Source organism: Camelus bactrianus, chromosome 17, assembly GCF_048773025.1.
Source record: "Camelus bactrianus isolate YW-2024 breed Bactrian camel chromosome 17, ASM4877302v1, whole genome shotgun sequence".
Lineage (NCBI taxonomy): Eukaryota > Metazoa > Chordata > Mammalia > Artiodactyla > Camelidae > Camelus > Camelus bactrianus.
This window is the reverse complement of record NC_133555.1, coordinates 39,815,343-39,831,030: the sequence shown is the minus strand read 5'-3', so window position 1 is coordinate 39,831,030 and position 15,688 is coordinate 39,815,343. Positions and strand designations below refer to the sequence as shown.

Sequence of the window (15,688 nt, the reverse complement as noted above, 5' to 3'; positions counted from 1 at the left end):
GAGTGGACACATCAAATGGGACTACAACATAAGGCGGGGGGGAGCTGAGAAGGTAGCGCGTCCCCTTTCTTATCCACAGTGTCCTGTTGGTGTCCGCTGCGCCTCCCCACCCCCCTAGTGAGCTGGAAGGAAGCGACAGGCCACCTCTGCCACCTCGGCATCAATTCTCTGAGAAGCCAGAGGCTGGGTTTAAAAGGCCATTCTTCCAGGTCACATCACGACTCCACGTGGCCCTGGTCCTTGTTCATGGCCAGGGCTTCTCAGCCCTTGATGCTTCCCTCCCTCCGCCCCACCAAAGCTTGAGGCTGTTGGGGCCAAGACCTCCTCAAGGCTGGCAAGTCTTGTCCCCACCCCACTCCAGACCCCCCACCCCACGGCCGGGACCAAGTCCCTTCGGGCTTTCGTAGCTTCTTACTTCCCCTTCCCTACCAGTTCCTTCCTGAGGCGCCCACCTCAGCCCCTGCATAGAGCTGTGCACATATCAGGGAGACTGACTCCTGCGTTATCTTTCTGTTGTTGGAGGAGAGAGAAAACAGGGCATCTTGCCTCTTCCCAGTTCCTCTCCCGTTACTCCCCTTAAACAAGGACCAGAGCCCCCACTTTGTGCTGTCCCAGCGGAGACGGCCTGCCCTGCGCTCCCGGGACTGGCCCAAAGGCCTCATGAGGTAACGGGAAACACGAAGGGCAGACGAGGCAAGCTGAGGACAATCCATTCCGATGCTGGCGTCCTACAGAGCTGCCTCCCTAGCTGCTAGATGACTGAGAGCTCTCAGGACACCTCCCAGGCCAGAGTCATCCCAAGCAGATCCTCACAGAGGGACAGCTCGCTGGGCACCAACTCTTAGGCCGTAAGTTGAGGCAAGGCCTCCAAGCTCTGGGCCTGCTGTGACTGAGGGGGAGAAGGCAGCCTGGTGCAGCCACTGGCCCGGTCCTCCCCACGCAAGGCAGGCTCTTGCTGCCTCCTGTGCCCCTACCTCTGCGACAGCGGTGAAACCATTAGTCCCTGGAGGGGCTCAGCCAGGGGGCTGTAGCCAGTTCACAAACAGCTAAAGCTCGGAGGTGGACAGTGAGGAGGGGGAGGTAGGTGCCTGGGTCTGGGCCTCTTGCCACTGTCAGAATCCTGAGAGCCCCGAGGGGTGGCCAGGGACCAGCTCTTCTCAGAACTGGAGCCTGCCTGGGAAGCCAGATACAAGGGTGTGAGCCTCAGGTCGGGCAGGGAAGGGTCACTGCCCTCAGCCTCTGTCTACTCAGCGATACCATTTGTGTCCCCGACCTCTGAGCTCTTTAGGGCTGGGGCTGCTGCTTCCGTGAGGCACCTTTGTGAGGAGGACGGGAAGGACCCCCGAAAACTCCAGGAGGACGCAGCCTCACACCAGGGTACAGGCTTAGCTTGAGCACCGGCGCCCTGCGCTGAGCACCCTTGGTGGGGCAGTAGCCCTGCTTGGGACCATCCTCTCCTTGCCCCCTGCCTGCTCGGATATGCCCTTCCTCAAAGAGGCAACAACGCTGCAGGACTCAGCCAGGCGTGGTCCACTCAGCACGCTTCTGGAATGTTAAAACTTTCCTGTTTCACCTTAAGCAGCACCGAGACTCCTCCCTGGTCAACTCAAAAGGGCAAAGCAAGAATTCCATTGCTCTGAAATACCTTCTGGGAGGACTGTAGGCCCAGGATGCTAGGGCGGTTCCCCCAAGGACTGAAAGAAAGGAGAGAACAGGTTTCCTGGGCCCTAACCCTAACCCTAACCCAGGCAAAGCAACTGGAGCTGAAGGCCAGGCCTCCGGCTGCTCCACTGCTGTCGCCCTGTGCAGGAGCGCAGGTACTCCAGCCCGGCTGGGGCCACCTGGGCACACTGCTCAGTGGGACTCGGCATGGGGCCTCCTCACCATGGGCAGTATTTGAGAGCCTGCTCCTGGGTGGCGCTCCCTCTTACGGCCCCAGCTACTCAGCTCAACTCTGGACATCCCACTAGGGGACACAGGCTGTGGAGTCACAGTCCTGAGCTCAACCCAACCGTGGGGCCTTGGGCAAGTGGGCTGGCTCCTCCAAGCCTGTTTTCTCATCTGTGACACATAGCTAAGGAGGTCTGCGCTGTAGGCGGTGGGTTTAAATAAGGTAAGTGGCACACATACCTTTGACGGAGTGGGGCACGGAGCTGCTGTGTTCATTACAAAGCCACACGGAAGCTGGCACACTACCCAGATCACGACGGCACAGTGGGTCTGTCGGTGACAGTGTGAGCAGCTTCCCGAGATGTAGCAGATGGGGCCCCCTGTGCCCAACTGGCTCCCACTGCCGCCTGCCCCGCACTCTGCCTGCGTAGGGGTCGCTGCCTGGGACGGAATCCCGTCCGGTCTGGGGCAGTGTGCGTGAGGGGCACACCCCCCAAGAAGCACAGGGCACTGCAGCTACTGATCCAGTCTAGCCCAGCTCTTGCATCTGCAGTTGAGGAAACTGAGGCCCCAGAGAGCAGTCTGGGCAGTGTTCTCAGTTTGCTTACCACGTTCGAGCTGTCCAGGACCCATGCCTTCCTCAGTACGGCAGTCCCAGCGCCTTCTGCAGTGCCACCAAATATTTTCTTGGCCTTGACTCTTACAGTAGCAGATGCTAAGGGCATGTGTGTGCAAAACAAGCTGGAGAGGTTTCAAGGATAAGGGGGTAACTGGTCGAAGTCGGGGGGATGAGTCTACCTTGATGCCGTCAGCTGGTCTAGACGGGCAGACCTTCAAGGACGTCCGCATTCCTTGAGCGGTCTGCATTCCTTTAGGCAAACTTCTAACTACCTGTGCCTGTTAGTGGAGTCTTACCCAATTCTCCCCAAGATTCTTGGAATCAGTTCTTCCCTGAAATGAAGAAAAGCCAGGCAGGTAAAGGTGGGAGGAAGACAAGAGGCTAAGACTAGCTTCCAAAGGCTTGCTTGGGAGCTGTGGCTGGAGGAGTCCTGCGTATCACGTCTTCTCTGCAGGAGAAAGATGCTTAGAGACACCGGCAGGCTGAGGACTGCGGCTTCTCCCGCACTTTGATCAGCACAGGCAGTGCAGGCTTTAGCAGAGGCCCACACAGAGAGAGAAAGCATTGAGTACAGCTAGCAAACCTGGGGTTCCCAGATGCATCCCACAGGAACCGACAGGGTGCATTCTGAGTGGGTTTTCTAGGGCCCGGAGGGGGTGAGAGCACCTTAGCCAGAGGTTCTGGGTTCAGATGACTTTATTAGATCCAAACAGCTGTCGGTGGTCATGTGGTGAACGTGTATAGCCGAGGGTGGGCTTGTGCCAAGTGCCTTCTTGCCTAGTGTCCAGCTGCTTGGAGGATTTCCAGGGCCAAGGAAGCCACTGCACTGTTGGCTGATGAACTGTGAGAAAACACAAAATAGAAACACGTAGGCAACTCCAGGGTAAAATGCCCCATTTTCCAAAGAGACTGGCCTCTTCTGTGCCCCAGTATCTGATGGAACAGATGCTTCCCAGAGCTGCCCTGGGCATCCTTTTGAGAAGCAGAAACAGGAGTCTCAGGCTCTGCCCACAGTCCTAATGGGGCTCAGAACGGGCTCTTCCAGACCCCACAAGCTCCGCTCAAGCTCTTGGCCCTGCCACCACTCGACGTCTGGCCCACCTGGGCCAGATGCACCGAGGCTGTGCTGTGAGGGCGTCAGGCAGACAGCACTCAGAGCCTGCAGGCCCTGCCCAGCGCCTGTCTGCAGCTGACCTGTGCCAACCAGCAAAGGTCCCAGCCACGGACTTTCCTGCTCCATGTTACCCCTTCCTGATGAATCAACCAGGGGGGCTTTGGGTTTCTTATTCTCTTAGGTGTGGATGTGCAGTTAAGAGCTTCAAATGGAAATGCTGTTACTGGAGCAAATTGTTTGAGACACACTTAAACCTGTGCCTTAACAACTGTTACCAAAGGGAAGAGTGGCACATAGCAGTGTGCCTTGAAGTGTAAAATTAGCTGGTGGCACACTCGACTCCAAATAGAGCTGTCACCAAATAACTGGGGGTCAGGGGACTGCAAACAGAGGAGGGTGTCAAGAACGGGGCTGCAGTCAGAGGCGGTGCTGCACATCCCTGCTTCGCACATCGAAGGCCGAGGGATGTGGGATTGCATTTGAACTCAGCCTGCTCCCTGCTGGGGCCAGGTTAGCCTGGTGGGGCCACCCCACCTTCCAGAGCAGCCCTGGGGACCCAGCGACCTGCAAGGAGGGCACACCAATCTGGCAAGTCCCCGTCGCAACCCAGAATGCTGCCATCCACTCTTGGTCGACATACAAAAACCCTTTCCTGGTTGGGCCACTGAACGAAGCCCAGATGAGATAGCTTCTGAGCAGCAACCTGCTGTCAGTGCAAGATCTGCCTGGTGTAGGTAGATGTGTACGTGGCTGGGGTGTGATGTATGGGGACAGGAGAGGCCACCAGCTTCAGGAAACCCTGTTTTGACATATCTGGTCCACATTTGGGTCCAGCTCTCCCAGATCCATGCACCATGAGAATGTGCTGGCTTTGGCCTTGCCAGGGGAGGAGGCCTATAGAGGCAGACCCTGGAGAGGAAGGGTCCTACCCACTCCACTCCTCCCAGTGGCTCTCCCATCCCTTCCCAGCACGAATCTGCTCAGAGGGGCTTCATCTCAGCTGTTTGCACAAGGCCAAACAGAGCTGGCCCCCGGGGGTGGGTGTCACCTGCTCCTCACAAACTAGTCTGGCACAGGCCTACAGCCCAGCCCAGGGGCCACTGTCCACACCTTATGCCCCAGGGGCCACCGGGGTGAGGAAGGGTCCCTCCCATCGAAGCCCGTCCTTCCCCTCACCTCACAGTAGCCACAGGTCACAGCCTACTTCTTTGGCTTGAGCAAAAGCAGATCGCGGGTTGGGGAGGCTGTCCCCCTCCCCCACCCAATCCAGGCAAAAGGCTGGCCGGAGCTGAGCCTTCTCCACAGACTCACCTCAACCACCTGTTTTCCTTCCATTAATACGAAACCCAAAATGCTAGGAAGCAGGTTTCGTAGAACCCTGTGGTTCTGAAAACAGATGCTACCGGGCAGCATTCCTTGCCCTGCACGCCCAGTGAAGGCTGGGCAGGTCCTCCTCCCCAGGGCGGGGAGAGCAGCTGGGGCTCGGGACTGTGGCCACCACCTCCTCCTGCCGCCCCGCTCAGCTCTGGGGAGGAGGCACCCGCTGGGTCTCCATCAAGCCTCCGCCACCTGCCAGGCTCTGGCCCTGTCCCCTGCAGCGAGTCATTCTACAGCACCAGGTGACTGAAGGGTGGACACCTGGGGCAGTTTTTCTTCGGTCACTTGGCAATAACATTTTAAATAAAGACTCATCAGCCCTACCTCCACCCCCTGCCCACCTCGCCAGTTCAGGGAGTCGGGGGTGGGAGGGCGTGTGGTCGTGGGAGGGACCCTCCCAGCGGCTCTCAGCACACCGGCATCAGCATCACCGTGGGGCTGACACGCCCACTCCTCCCTTCACAGTACACAGCCCGCTCCTGGGTGACAGGGCTGTCCTTGTCACCTCACTTCTAGGATGTTCTAGATGTACTGACTGCAGGCTGAGGACTGAGAGGCCGACCTAACCTCTCATAGTCAGCTTCTCAGTGTCACACAGTCTGTTGTGTAGATTCAAGTTTTCTGGGGCTTAGAGTGGGCTGAGCTGTTCTGACCCCAGGCCTCCAGACCCTCAGCAAGGTGGTGACAATGGTGCCTCCGGCCCGGGTTGCTGATGGGGACACCTGTACACAGGAGGGGTACTGCTTTTCTTGACGTTCATCCCATCTCCCACCTGGTGTCTCCTCCCACCTGGTCACAGTGCACTCCTGTCCCCATCCCTACGCCCTATGGCTGGGAATGCTGCCTCCCCTGCAGGGCTAGGATAATCTGCTTTTCTCGCTCCCATGACCCCTAACCTGCACGGGGGGGGGGGGGGTGTCCCGGGAGGGAGGGGCAGGCTGGGAGGGGTCTCCGTGGGCCATGACAGGATGGAAGGTGGTGGACCCTGGTGTGTAGCGGAAATGGGGGGGAGAGTCTGCTAAGTGCACCCTGTACCGCTCCCCCGGCCCTCTGGGGCCTACTCACCCGCCGGCCGGGGCCAGCCTCTCCAGAGCCTGCAGGAGGCTGCCCGCATTCTTGAGGCTCTCCAGGTGCTTCTCGTTGGAGGTGACCTGCAAGGGAGGGAAAAGAAAGTGGTCGGCTGGCCCATCCCTGACTCAGGATCCACTGGACAGACATCCTGAGTCTCAGGCCACCTGTGTTACTGGACACCGAGTCCTGAGCCTCATGGAGACAGGCAGACATTGGTGACCCCGGGGGTGGGCAGCAGGGAGTCTGCTGCAGCTGGAGGCGTGCCAGGTCAGGATGGGGTACCTCCTGTCGGTCCCTCAGGAGGGGTTGTGTTTTGGAAGCCTGAACATTCCTGTTAAAGCAAATCATAGGGGAACAACCTTTCCAGTTGTGAGTTCTGGGACCCAGGGGGCCCTTGTGTCCCAAGCCCCACAGCACCTCTCATCTGGGTTCCTGGTAATCTTGGGAGTCTGGGAGAAGGAAGAGGCACTAACAACCAAAGCGAGGCACAGCCCCTGCCCAGGGACCCCCCAGAAGTATATCCTTGCTAACTGCTACAGTTCTGGGGGAAACAGAGGAAAGAACACTTGGGCATCCTTGACTCTGTGGCACCATATGCAGAATCATAAACTCTGGGGCTGGAAGGGACTCAGACAGGTGCTGGCCCAGTGCAGGCTTCCAGAGACCTCCGAACTCAGCGCCCCCATAAAACAAGTCCATGTCCTGTGAGGCACAGAAGAGAAGGCTTTAGAAATGAACCTTAACTCAAGAATTAGACTTGCTTCTCTTAATTCACCATTCATTTCCTATTTTTATCTTGGACTGTTATTTTAAAAAAGTAGTTTTTAATAAACATTCACATGGCTCTGTACATTTTCTCACTTTTCGGTAGCCTCACCTCGCAAGGTAAGCATGTAGCGAGTTTTAGAGATGAGGTGGCCAGGGCTCAGTGAGATCGAGGGGCCACTACAGCAGTGCACAGGGAGCCTGACCCTACCCCCACATCAAACTGGGGCCAGACTGGCCTCAGCCACCTCCACCTGATCACAGCAACAGGGCTGGATGAGCATCTCCCTAGTACTCAAGAAGAGGCTGAGCATTTCTTAACCAGTCACTCACGGAGACAGGAAGGTCACAGGCATAATCAGACCTTCATTACCCCTGGACTCTGAATTACATGTGAGCGAATCGGCACCTCCACTGAGATCCTCTCCCACCCACTGAGTGTGCCAGAGACCAGCCGCCAACTCAAATGCATCAGGTGGAATTTCTGCAAAGTTTGCATCTTAAAAGAGCAGCAGGTAGACTTAGTCTGAAGTTATACCCAATCTGCTGAGTTCAATAGGCTGTTGTCTGAAAACGTCAGCTCTAGTTCAGTTGTCTGAAGCAAGCACAGACACACTGAAAGGGTCTTCAGTGAGGATTCCCATCTAATTTTTCTCAAAACTCTGCCTCCTACAGCTCAGTTGAGCTACATCCGGATTTGCCGCCCTGACCAGCCCCACCACGGGCCTGTGTGTAAGAGGCTGTGCTCCAAGGAAGCCACCCCACAAGCTGCAAAGAAATAACAAAACTACATTCCCTCACATGCTGGCTGGAAGGTGCAAATAGAAAAATACAGTGAAGATTATGCGATCAAAGAGACCAAAATAGCATGTGCAGCTGACATACACGAGAGCATAAACACAGTCCAAAGAATTAATTGAAAACTGTGCTATCTGGCCACTTAATTGAACTCTTGTTAACAACATCAACTGCTGTTCTGTCTATAAAGATGAGTTAATAAAAACATTAAAATTTTAAGTAATATCAATCAGAGGTTCTAGTTCTAGGGAAGACAGAGAAAATACATGCTATTCTTTTCTCTCCACGAAAAACCTGAACAGAACGCACAGCACAGCTAGTTGCAAACACTAAAAGTAAACAGCAATGGCAGACTGGGGAAGGATGCTGAAACCAAAGCCCCATCACTCCTTTCCTTCCAACAAAGCCCCTCCTGAACTCAACAAATTCAAACCCCAGAAGTGAGCACTCTGGTGCAGAAGAGAGAGCACCAGCAGAAGCCAGGCTTGAGGAATGGGAAAGGAAACTCCCAAAGCTTAGAGAGAGCAGCTAAAGCCCCCTTTCCTTTTCCACTTTTGCCCCAGGCCCCATGGCAGTTGTGTGGTGGCAGTGATGGCAGTTCAGTACCAGCAACAGCCAGGAGCAGGAGCCATCCACCAAAACTCTTCTCTCTCTCTGCCTGTTCTCGGCCCCAGACATGACAACTGTGGAAGTGAGCGGTCTGGCCAGACAGAAAATGGGAGACCCAGGGAACCAGAAAGTATCAGGGAGCTAACGGGAGAGCTCAAGAAAGCAACCTCATGAAATTTTTTTTGAACTCCTAGGCTCACCCTAGACCTGTGTACGCATGGAACAAATCCAAGTGGCACACCAAAACCTCAAAGAACTGAGCTAACGAACCTCTGCCCAGATCCCAGGCTGACCTCTGGAGATGGACACACAAGACAGATCCTAACATTGAAATTACAATTCCAACCTCCTGCCTGAACTTAACCAACATAATTGCTTGCTGAAGCAAAAGCATTAACATTCTCTGCAGGATTTCAAGAAGACACAGTGTCTCAGTGTCATATTTTAAATAGCCAGAATAAAATCCGAAACTGCCTGGCATGCAAACAACCACAAAAATCTTAATTCACATGAGAAAAGGCAATCAACAAAAGACAATAAAAAAAAGATGACACATGTTGAAATTATCTGACAAAGACTTTAAAGTGCTATAAAAATGCTCAAACAAGCAATCACTAACACTCTTGAATGAAGTATGAAAACAGAGTAGACTGTAAAAACATAGAAGATATAAATGAGAACCAAATGGAAACTTTAGAACTAAAAATATAACCAAAAAAATTTTTAAACCACTCTGAATGGACTCTCTAGCAGAATGGAAAGAGGCAGTGAACTTCAAAATGGAACAGTAGAAATGGCCCAACCTGAGCAACAGGAGGAAAAAAGGTTGAAAACACAAAAGGACAGAGCCTCAGGGACCTATGAGACAACAAAAGTCACTGGCATTCTACAATGAGAAGTCAGAGCATGAAAAGGTATTTGAAGAAATCATAGCTAAAACTATTTCAACTGTGATGAAAGACATACACCTATAGATTCAAGAAGCTGAGAAAAATATCAAACAAGATCAACCCAAAGAATCCACTCTGAAACACATCATAATCAAACTTGCTAAAGACAAAGAATCTTGAATGCACAGGAAAAAAAAAAATAATGCATTACTTATAGGGAAACAGTATTTGAATTACTGTGGATTTTTCATCACACTGAGGTGAGAAGAGAGTAACACATTTTTAGAGTGCTAAAAGAAAAGAGTATTATACTAGAATTCCTTATCTAGCAAAAGCATCATTCAGGAATTAAAGTAAAATAAAGACATTCTCAGATGAGAACAACTACTAGAAGCAGAACTGCTGTAAAAGAATTGCCAAAGGAAGCTCTTCACAGACAGGAGAAATACAAGGAAACTTAGAACATTAGGAATAAAGGAAGAACAGCACAGAAATGGTAACTGTCTGGGTAAACATAACACAATATTCTTTTTCTTTAAAATACATTTGATAGCAGAAAAGCAAAATACATAATATTATCTGATGGGGTTTTCATTATATTAGAAAATTAGAACATAATGGGGATGGTAGAGGAATCTACAAGGTAGTATATTACAATTGAAGCGGTAAAGTTTTGATTATAAGTTGACTGTGAAAAGTATTTTATAATCCCAATAGTAACACTTAAAAGGCTTATACAAAAACACAGTAAAAACTACAATAGATAAAATTTAATACTGAAAAATGGTAAATAGCATAAAGAAGGCAGGAAAGAAAAAAGCAAGAAAATAAAAACAGTATGGATAAACAAACATAAATGAAAAGGTTAACTATATCCTAACATAAAGAATTATGCTAAATGTAAATGATCTAAATACAGCAAATAAAAGAGATCTTTCTAAACAAAAAAAATAACTATATTGTGTACAAATATAGTGACATAGATTGGTTAAAAGTAAAAGAGAAAAAATATACCACACAAATATGAGTCTAGAAAGCTAGAATGACTCTACTGATATCAAAGATGACTTCAAAACAAAATTACCAGGGATAAATAAAGACATAACATTTTGATAAAAGAGTCTGCCATCAAGAAGCTATAAATAAATGTGTATGCATCTAGCAACAGAAATCCAAAATACAGAAAGCAAAACTGATACAACTGAAAGGAAGAACAGACAAATCCACAGTTGCAGTTGAAGACTTCAAAACTACTCCCACAGTAACGTACAGAGCGAGGAGACCAAGCACCAGCAGGGATACAAAAGAGCTGACCAGCACCACCATCCAGCTGGATCTCACTGCTATCTGTAAAGCAGGAAGCCCATCATCAACAGAATATATATTTTCCTCAAGAATCCAGGAACGTTCATTCACCAATGTATGTAATATTCTGGATAATAAAACAAATTTTAATTAAAAGAATTGAAACCATATAGATTATATTGCCTGCTCATAATGGAATTAAACCAGAAATCAATCACAAAGATAACAAAACTATCTTCCATCACTGGCACATTAAACAGCACACACTTAAATAAATCCAAAGATCAAAGAAGACATCCCAAGGAGAATTAAAAAAAAGTTTCTGAACTGAATGAAAATGACTATACACAAATCAAAAATCTGTAGGGTGCAGTTAAAACAGTGTTTAGAGAGAAATTTATAGTACTAAATACTTATATTAAAGAAGAAAGGTCTCAAGTGAATAATCCAAGCTTTCATGTTAAGGAAGGAGAAAAAGAGCAAAGCAAACAAAACCCAAAGAAGGATGGAAACGAGCAGAAATCAAGAGTAATATGGTAAATGAAGGCCCAAATATATCAGTATCTACATCAAATGTAAATTTACTAAATACTAAAAAGACTAAAATTTTTAGACTGGATATAAAAGTAAAACACAACTATATGATGCTTACAAGAAACGTATCTTAAATATAAGGGCACAAAACAACTGAGGGTAAAAGGATGAAAAACGGTAATCAAAGAAAGCTGGTGTAGCTAATATCAAAGTCAACTTTGAGTCAATAATTATAACTAGATATAACTACATCTGAAAATAAAGAGACGTTTCATATTTACTGAAAGATCAATTGACCAGGAAGAGATACCAAAGCAAAATTCTAAATACACCTAGTAACAGCCTCAAAATATGTTAAAAAAAAAACAAAAACCCACAGAACCAAAGCGAGAATTAGAGAATCCATAATTATGAGATACTTTTCAACCTCTCCCTGTAACATGCATACAGAAATCAGAAGGGACATAGATGTTTTAAACAACAAGATTAACAAACCTAACCGAATCGACATATATAGAAAATTTCATCTCACAACTGCAGAATATGTTCTTTTCAAGTGTACAAGCAAAGTTTTCAAAATATACCATATGCTTGGGTCATAAAGCAAGTTCTGACAAATTTCAGATGTATAAATCTAATAAAATATGTCAGGATCTATATGCTAAAAACTACAAAATGCTGATAAAATTATTTTTAAAACTAAAGTAGATATGCTATGTTCATGAATTGGAAGACTCAATATAATAAAGATAATCATTTTCCCAAAATATAGATTTAATGCAATTCCTATCAAAATCCCAGCAGGATATTTTTGCAGATATAGAATAGCTGATTCTAAAATTTGTATGGAAGGACAAAGGAACAGAAGAATAGCTAGACAATTCTGAAAAAGCAAAATAAAGTTGGAAGAACCACATAACCTAATTTTAAGATTTATTACATAGCTACAGCAATCACGACAGTGTGGTACTGGCCCAGGGACAGACACACAGATCAACAGAATGGAACTTAGAGCCCAAAAGCAGCCCAGCCAATTGCACTCTTAGGCATTTACCCAAGAGAACTGAAAGCATATGTCCACACAAAAACCTGTGTGCAGAAGTCTATAGCAGCTTTATTCAAAATCACCAAAAAGCAAAAGGAGCCGAGATGTCCTTCAACAGGGAAATGGAAAAACAATCAGGAAAGCCTTCCTGCATTATTGGCACATAGGTCTGATTTGATTTTTAGAATGAGGTATCAGTAAAGATCAGTCTGGATAGCTTTTGAAAGATAAGACTTTAAATTTGCCTTGCTAAATTATTCTGTCCTATGACCACGTTTCTGCAATTAGTCAAGCTCTTAATACCAGGACTTTCAGTGGCTCTGATACGATCCTTAGGAATGAGTTACTCCTTTCTCCCAGAGTCTGGTCTCCTCTTAGGCCACTGAAGGTCCTAAATTATGGTATTTACCAAGCTTCTTTTAGAAACACTCCACTGTATCTACCAGACAATGTAGAATTTAACCTTCTGTTTTCTCGGTTCTTAACAGAAGTCATCCCACCTACTTTCTCTTTTGAGCTACTTAAGCAGAGAATGTTCTAGGCACACTGAGATCCACAGAAAAACCTCCTTACCATTCTGAATGAGGTAGGAGTAAAAGTGACACTTGTCCACTGAGATAGTGAGTTCACGTCGGAGAATTTCTCATGGCTCTGATTATAGGAGCCAAGAGCGAGCCCTGCAGTGACTCTTCAAGATAATAAATAATGCAAGAGGACCCTGGCAAAGAGCATAAACACAATACCTTCTTCCTGTAGTTAATATTTTCATCAGAAGTCAGTTAATTCCCACTAGCCAAGGCAAGCGAACTCAGCTTTATTTTGCAATAGTGTTCTACAGCAGAGGTTCCTGGATCTCTAAGAGTCCTGAGTGGATTTCATTCTGCAAAACGTCAAACAGGATGTCTCCATTTCCTGCAGATAAAGTCATGCCTGCCTCAATCTCTGGTGTATGATGAAAATCTATCAACAGAATATAAAGGGCTAGTCATCCTCCCCTGCAGCTATGACATCTGATTGGAAGCTGTACGGCTAAAATCAATCAAAATGGAAACGTGAATTATACTAAATACACGCAGTTTGCCTGGCAGACGGAATCATTCAAAACATGGAGATCGCTAAGGCAAAGATCATAAAAAGGCTGGGAATTTGGGCTGAGAATTAAGATCAACTTGGAAAGACAACTCCTCCACATCTGTTTAATGGAGGATATATAGAAAAGCAGATGATGTACTTTGGGTAAATATGCTATTTTATTCAACCTTCTGCTACGGTCACTTGGACATGGGGTTGTGTCCGTGAGCATTCAGGAATCACACGGTGGAACCAGAACACACAAAGGAGAGGCTGGTGTCCTGCAGAGCCCTCCCTCACATTCCCCACCAGGCTCACGAATCGTAAGGCAATGTCTTTTTTTTTTTTTTTTTAAACACACATCCCCCTACAGGACAGAGTCCAGGTTGTCTCCTTTCTGGGTGTCAGCTTCCCAAATGCAAACTAACAAAAGAAGCCGTCTTCTGCCCCTGGTTAACGGCAGGACCGTGAAGCCGGCTGGCCTTCTCAGTGGGCGTGGAGGGGGAAACTGTGGGAAGAGAGAGGACAGTGACTCGCCCATGGCAGAGTGGCCACCGGGGGACCAAGCCAGGCCTTGGGCCAACATACCTCCGCTCTTTAAAAATGTGTAAGTCAGAATGTACTTTCATTTGCAAATGTTAGCCACTACACCTAAAAATAGATTAAAAAAAAAAAGTTTCTTCTGTATAGCACAGGGAACTATATTCAATATCTTGTAATAACCTTTGATGAAAAAGAATATGAAAATGAATCTATGTATGTATATGCATGACTGGGACATCGTGCTGTACACCAGAAATTAACACATTGTAATTGACTGTACCTCAATTTAAAAAAATTTTTAATAAAATAAAATTAAAAATAAAATGATCAAAAAGTCAAAAGAAAAAAAGGAATGTACTTTCACTGGCATCATCAAGATACATCATGAACTTATGCTCATAACTGTGATTCAGAGCATCGTCCTCCTGAAGCTCATAAAATGCCCCGGCGCCAGCTTCTCTTCTTCGAAATGGTTCTCAGTTCGGAGATGGGTGGCAGTGAGTGACGCAGGCCTGGGCAGGCCCTGGGCCTTTGTTATGTGTGTGTAATAATAGGTGTCTCTCTTCCCTGATCCTGAATGTGTGTGGCAAAACGAAGCCAAGGTAACCTGAGTTTTACAACCATGAGTTCCTCTAGGACAGGCCCAGGCAACACGGACTGACGGGAAACACCCAGGAGATGGGGCTGACAACGGTGAGCGCAGCCCAGGTGCTGCCTTGATAAAGACACACGCTTCACATGCGGGAGGATTATTTTAATTCTGCGGCCTTCAGATCTCACAAATACAAGTAAAAACAAGCAGGTAACTATGACAACTCCACTTCAGAGAGTTTACATTTCAAAAATAAACCTCTCCACTGAGCCCCTCTATTTTGTTCTCTTAACATATGCTTGTCTTCTCTTCAGTTAAGGTTTTTATGTTACTTCAAAGCCATTTCTACCAATTGCATATCGAAACACGCTATCTCCTTGCGGTCAAATGGTGGGATGGAATCTGGGGAGGAACCTATAGCTGGCATGATGGAACCTGGCGGTCTCTCCCTGCATGCCACCTGGTGTGACGGTGCTCATTCTGGGTCTCTCCAGAGACTTCTCGAACTGCCATTCACATTTCAAGCAAGACTAGATGAACACGAGCTGCTCTGCCTCCAGGCCCACAGGTGCATCGAATCTCCCGCAAGATGCTGAGTGCATCTAGGGTGGAAGGATTACTCTTCACACGAGCCCTTCGGTGGCCTCATGGCATCTGTGCCTTCCCTGGAGTCCACTTAGAAACATTATGCTCCTCAACAAAAGCAAGTGAGGCCCCTTCTGACCAGGGCTAGTAATCACGGGGATGAGCTGAAGGAAAGCTAGAGGCACCCCTCAGGATGCCGGTCAACAGATATGCTCATCACCAAGGATGAGGGGGTCCTGTTGGAACCTACAAGGGGGCATCTCGAGGGTAGAGGTGGGGTCTTGTGGATAAGGCAGGCCCAGTTCCCAAGCACTGCTCACTTGGATTTGGCCCAGACCCTGCTGAACTCAGGTTCTCTGCAGGGGAATGGAGACGTTACACTAAACCTGGATGTTATCGGGACAGAAGAAGCACCGTCTCTGCATCCAGGTGGATGGCTTTGGAGGCATCCTTCCACGCCCTGCATGACGCACAGTGTAGCTTTAACTCACTGGGAGACCCCAGCAGCATGGAAGCCCGGGGAAATGGTGGCATCCAGATACAGGGGTTCCTCAAGTTGAAGGAGGCTGGGGCAGAAGAAGAAAAGAGCTGACTTCCTCATGTCCAAGAGCACCAAGAGTTTCCATGCTGAGCACCTAAGAACTGGGGGAGGGAGAGTGCACAGGGCATTCACCAGTGTGCACAGGCAGAGCTAACAAAACCCTGGTTTCCTGTAAAAACTGCTCTAAATCCACCTTTGTCTGTAAGACTCATTGAGTCAAAAAGCCTTAGAGTAAACAGAGCTTGGAATTTGCATCAAGAAAGGGAACTAACGTTTCTGAGCGCCAATCCTGCGCAGGAATAGAATAAAGTGCTTTCAAATATATTAATTGCTTTCTGA

The 15,688-nt window shown here is 48.2% G+C and overlaps 1 protein-coding gene across 3 annotated transcripts in view; it reads right to left on the bottom strand.

The window, feature by feature from the left end:
• Positions 1-3,187: 3,187 nt before the first annotated feature.
• The window catches only part of ULK4 (unc-51 like kinase 4), a 437,172-nt gene continuing 424,671 nt past the window's right edge, over positions 3,188-15,688 (bottom strand). For all 3 annotated transcript variants that reach the window (XM_074345160.1, XM_074345161.1, XM_074345162.1), the window contains 2 exons: positions 6,066-6,151; positions 3,188-3,350 (listed from right to left, as the gene is read on the bottom strand). In XM_074345160.1, the coding sequence (XP_074201261.1) occupies positions 3,287-3,350; positions 6,066-6,151 (150 nt within the window). In that variant the 3' untranslated portion in view covers positions 3,188-3,286. The remainder of the gene's footprint in view (positions 3,351-6,065; positions 6,152-15,688) is intronic.